This window comes from Varroa jacobsoni, unplaced genomic scaffold, assembly GCF_002532875.2.
Source record: "Varroa jacobsoni isolate VJ856 unplaced genomic scaffold, vjacob_1.0 scaffold_1436, whole genome shotgun sequence".
Taxonomy (NCBI): Eukaryota; Metazoa; Arthropoda; class Arachnida; order Mesostigmata; family Varroidae; genus Varroa; species Varroa jacobsoni.
The window spans coordinates 100,477-106,041 of record NW_019214338.1 but is presented as its reverse complement, the minus strand read 5'-3'; the positions used below and the strand labels follow the sequence as shown (position 1 = coordinate 106,041).

At 39.4% G+C, this 5,565-nt stretch overlaps 1 protein-coding gene across 2 annotated transcripts in view; it reads left to right on the top strand.

The window, feature by feature from the left end:
- LOC111270049 (uncharacterized) overlaps positions 1 to 5,565 on the top strand; it is an 8,374-nt gene continuing 2,809 nt past the window's right edge. For both annotated transcript variants that reach the window (XM_022850044.2, XM_022850043.2), the window contains exons 1-2: positions 1 to 549; positions 4,880 to 5,066. In XM_022850044.2, the coding sequence (XP_022705779.1) occupies positions 385 to 549; positions 4,880 to 5,066 (352 nt within the window). In that variant the 5' untranslated portion in view covers positions 1 to 384. The remainder of the gene's footprint in view (positions 550 to 4,879; positions 5,067 to 5,565) is intronic.

Genomic DNA, 5,565 nt, shown 5'->3' with positions numbered 1-5,565 from the left:
GTGAACCATATGTGCAGCATGGCCGATCCTTAAATCCGTGATCGGCGGGACACTCAGATGCGTCAGTGATTTGCACTTCATCGAACGTGAACTTGGATAATCTTTTGATCTTGATGTACCCTTTAGTAAATATTGGATCCGTGCTTTACTTTTCTTTTAATGAAACGAGGCAGCTCTAACATAATATTATTAGCTTCGTTCTATTTTCGTACTATGTAGATATTTACCAATCGCGCTACATGTGAGATAACAGTGGGCTGACTAGAAAGTGAATCTAACGGAACTTTCATTAGGAGAACGTTGTGTTTGGGCCACAAAGCTAGGCTGATTTCTATTTAAAAGAACGCGTGAAGCCGAGAATCAACCAAGCTACATCAGATCAACATGAAATCCGTGTATTTGGTGCTAATTTTGATGATTATGGGCACCAGTAGAGGATATGAACATAGTCGACAACGCTGGAAGAGGCATCTCGCCTCGGAGGCTGGGAGGATGCCTCACAACACCACGCACAACTTCAATATTGAACTTCTAAAGGAACCGCGAAAGGTGAGGTTCCTGTTATACATTGACAGCACAAGACGTTCTTTATTAGGTTGACTTGGTTGTCATCACGTGTATACATCTATAAAGGTATATTAGGCACAAGTCGGCGTTTTTCCCCGCAAGAAGTTGATTTTAAAACATGGGAAGTTAGCATATTAGTAAACTAATCAACTAGCAGTTGTGCCAAGCCAACGCAGTGATTAATTTATCATATATTGTACTACTGAAGGTTTAGGTCCGCGAACCTAGCCCAAAACGAGCTCCTAAAGTACATGCATTAGGCTAATCTTTTTACGGATTCCTAGATTTTTGTCCTGGAAAAAGTTCTGTGGAAAACGAGGCCGACTAAACAAACGCGTTTAGCCCCTCTAATTTCCCTGCATAGAGCGTGTTAATTTATTTTCTCGTAAACAAAAGCCGTCAATCTCTCTATAATTTGGCCCCTTGACACTATTGTCCACAGACATAGAGGCGGATAGGTGCGTCGTTCTCGCTTAAATATCATCCAATGTATATTTTTGTGAAAATTGCATGAACAAGCGCGTCTTAATAGAACAAGCTGCAGAAGCCAAAATCCGAGCATAGTGATCTAGTATTACATTAAAGTAAATATGTTCAAATTTAAGAACACATATATATGTACATATATATCGTTTTACTATTTACAATAGCTTTTTCTTTGTCTCATTATTTCTTTAAGTTTAACAAGACCTGGCGATGTCCTTTGAGCTGCCGGAATTTAACATAGCCTACTTTAAAAAAGTAAGAATTGTAGGAGAAAGAGAAGAAGGTCCTTTAAAGTAGAAAAGAATTCGTTTTCGATTGTGAGTCGCATCAGTCCGAAGCACTCTTATAAACCAAGGAACCATCTAAAAAACGCTAGAATTAAAAACGTTAGAAAAAAAAACACAAAAATTGGCTATTGGATGTGTCGCAAATTTGCGCCTGTCAAAAGATTGTGGATTAGCCTGCCCATTCAGTCTGTTGCTGTGGGATGATTTTTAGGCTTATTTCACGACTATAACATACAGCCTTGTCATCGTATTGTTTTCGTTAAATGCACCGCAGTCTGATTTATAGAGTTTCGTTCTTAGATGTATGATCTACCCGAAGGTCTGTGGGCAGATGGAGGTCTAATCATACGTCCTTCGCGCTTAGTCTTGTTTATGCAGGTCTCTAATTGTTTCTGATGCACTAAACGCAGCCGCGTGTTCAAGGAGTAGCCGTCTTGGCCTAATCCTTGGAGTTATTTGCGACGGTACGGTCGTTTGTCCCTATTCCATCACCTCCAGAACTTCTAACAAATACCCAATCAGAGGGTCCGCGGGAACGGTTAAGCCGACCTACTCCGATCTTAAGGATAATTATGCAGGCTTCTAATCAACTGTAAGATTTTCTACTAAAAATCAACGCTTTATACTATCGCTACTGTAAAAAATGAAAGCTAAAGAAGCATATAGTTTAATGGATAATTTTTCAAAACTGAGTGATAGGGCTGCAACTATCCAGGACCACTTTAAAGATGAATGATAAAAAACTGCCTTGGCGATTACGTCAATCGCTAAACTCTGTCCATTAGATATGGTTTTAGTTCGAACTCTCATAGCATTATACATTGCGCTTATATTAGTTATTTAAAATCTCATATAAAGTTATAGAAGATTCTTAAACAGCTGAAATTGGCTAGTGCCTTATATTGATTTCGGCAGTTATAGAAGTTGCGATTACTGTTCTATTTTACCCATTTAGGCTATACTTGATTTGATGCTCATAATTATTTTGGATAATTTTCGTCTTGCTACAGCCAAACGAAGGTATCTAAAAGCCAACAATTTATCTTACACATATCCTTTTGTTTCACTGAAAGAGGTTATTGGTAAATTGGCACCCAATATTGGCTGCGAACCGCTATGTCTTTTCTCGCGCTAGCTTTTTCGCCAAACCCAGCTTCGAACAAGCGTTGCCCGTCTTTTGTTCTCCTTACTAAATTAACTCCCAATAACTGTCTTCGTTCGCCTTCCGTTATACTCTCACGCTTTCCATCCGCACTTTCACACGGACTTCAGTATAATGGTGGAGCTCTCGTGGCGAATCTTTTCATTTGGGCATCATGCTATCGCGGCCGCCGCCGCCGCCGCCGCCGCCACTACTATCACGAAATGTAATTACAATGGACAGTTGCAAATGCACGGTATTGTTCGTCTACTACAGTAATCGATCTCTCGTTTGCGTTTGCAATATAAATAACAAAATGCGAATCCAACGTTGTCGTGTGGATCGAGCTGTAGTTTGAGGCTACAACGACGCTTGAGACCATTTGCCGGTGAGCGAACGACCGCCAGCAGCCGTATCTGTGATTTATTGGCGCTCGTCTGCAAACCACCCACTTACTCGGTGTCCCCTTTGATGGAGGCAGTACAGTGTCTATTTCGACAATAGATCAGGACGAAGCGATGAACGATGGGAAAACGCGAGCAAAAATTGCTTGTTCGTGTTTGTGTGTATGCGTGTGTGTATGTATGTATGTATGTGTATGTGTAAGGATACATATTCCATATGAACGCGTGTGTGCGCCTATTGTTTGAGTTTATAGAGCAAAAAGATTTAAACCGTTAAGTATATTCAGTTTTCAAACGGCTGACGATACACCTAAAAAGACCATCGTATCATCTCCCATTGACATTGATCTAAATTTGATATTAGCAACATTTTGAAATGGATATTGATACGCATGAGTACATATTTATGCAGATCTATAGATACAAGCTTACTATTCGTACTACCGATCTCTGTACTTTTTTTCCACGCCTGGCTGATTCTACTTGACACGTATTACATGTTTATGAAGCATTGACACACTGCAGCTATACCTATTTAAAATCAGTTCAGGCTCTACTCTATCTAAGTCCTTCCATTAAATATCGCTAAATTAGGCGTTAATTGTACGCGAGAATAATTTGGCTGATAGCTGCGCCAGCGCGTTATCGAAATGCATATATGATTATATCTAACGGATAGTGCACTGATCGACTAAGGCGCCTCCTAGGAAGTTTATTTACTTAACTAACATCTCCGAAGTGGGCAGAACCAGTGAAGGGCCCCATAAAGCCCCATAAGAAACAACGGCACATTCGCGGCCAGCGTAAACATCGCTTTTCAAGACAGTGGCTTCCATCCGTGCTTTTCAACTGTGCGCGATGAACAGGCGACAAGAGCGCCACCACGTCACATATGCATCCGCCATCTGGTCAGCGCGGGCAATGAGAATGGAGCTGTCCCTCGTTGACGCACCAGACGAAGGCACGGGGCGAGTGAGACAAAGCCAATAACAGGATCTGACCGCTAAGCAGACAGCTGATATCTCAACGAAATTCAAAAGCCAACAATCGCAGAATATATTTGTTTCTGAGTTTTCGGCTTTTTAAATGGCCTAGATTTAGATACATGAATCAATTAGCGGAGACGTTTAGTAGATAAACGGTGGTCGTCGTCAGCGTAAGGGGTACAGTAAAATACTTCACAGAACAATATACAGATAGCTTTTAGCTAATATAGAGAGAAAAGCTATAAAGACATTACTGTGTAATGTTTCCATTGTGCCTAGTCAGACAAAATCATTCTGTAATAGCTTGTGTGGCCTATTCATGCCAATACATCTCTTTTATGTGTTATAGTCTACTATGTATAAGATAAAGTAATAAAGTAAAATAAAAACAAGAAGCTATCGGTAAAATTAGTCAGACAGTAATATGCATTTTTTACATTTAGGGTTAAATAGTTATCCATTTTCGGTAACCCATAGTAGTTTTCGGAAAGCGTCTAAGTTTTCCACAATAATCATTGCTTATATGGTGGCCGTTAAACAGCTTTGCGGGTTCCCAGGTAATGGTGCAGCCTTCAAAGTTATTTGCATTGAGGAAGCAGACGATTTAGAGACGTGTAGAGCACAACACCATCATTGAAAGTTCCCTGAAGGCAAGGAAGAAGTACGTCAAGTTTCTAACGGTACAGAAAAGTCATGCTGAATCCACTCCACTACTCTTCTTCGAGGCTACCGATTTAATTTACCAATATAATTGGCTGAAGACAAGACTGAAAAGCACTTTATCGAAAGTTCGCAGTCTTATATCCCATAGGAGACATATCTGGTTGATATAAACCGAGATATATGTGTGTGTTTCTCAGAGTGAGCTTTTTTTAAAAAAGAAATGACCACGTTGGTATACATAATATCAAATGAAACATAACATTATAAAAAAAATACAGTAACAAGGGCACGAATGCGAAAGGGGCTAGCATTTAACCAACACTGGGTTGCTTTGGCGCCTTTCAGCCGAATTCGTTTCATTTACAATTCGACCTACCCATTTTGAATACTCCACCGCCACGTGCACACAGTTTCCCGAACCTATCCACAAGAACAATTGTAGAAACTCCCCGAAACTATAAAAATCAAGCCCGAACGTCCGCTAAACTCCAGCGTCCTCGTTCGCCGAAAGCAACAGCTTTTAGCATAAACGGTAAGTTGCTATTAATGAAACACTTGACAAAATTAAGTTTACTAGATGGTGTTAATTTTAAAATTTGCCATGAATTGCGCGCGCTTTATTCGAATTTTTTAGCAAATATAAAATCGATATAATTATCAGCACTGAAATATTTCAGCAGATTATGGTTTTCTGTTGGTTAATTTATATCCGTATTCTATAGTATAATTTTGTATCCGTATATTTAGATAGTTGTTAGAGTGCTTGTCACATACAATCAACTGATACGAAGAGGCGCAATAACATGATTAGAGTTTATAAGAAATGACAACCTTCATCATCTATTCAAACACTTAAAAACGCCATTTTTTGTTCTAATACACAACAGTTATAAAGTTTTACCAGCTTGTTGTCGACTTACCTAATTGCCCTTCTGTAATTTTTTTAACCTCTTATAACATATTGAATCATCGATAATGAGATTATACTGGTATTTGCGCCTAGAAGAAAAATAAAACTATTTCAAATATAT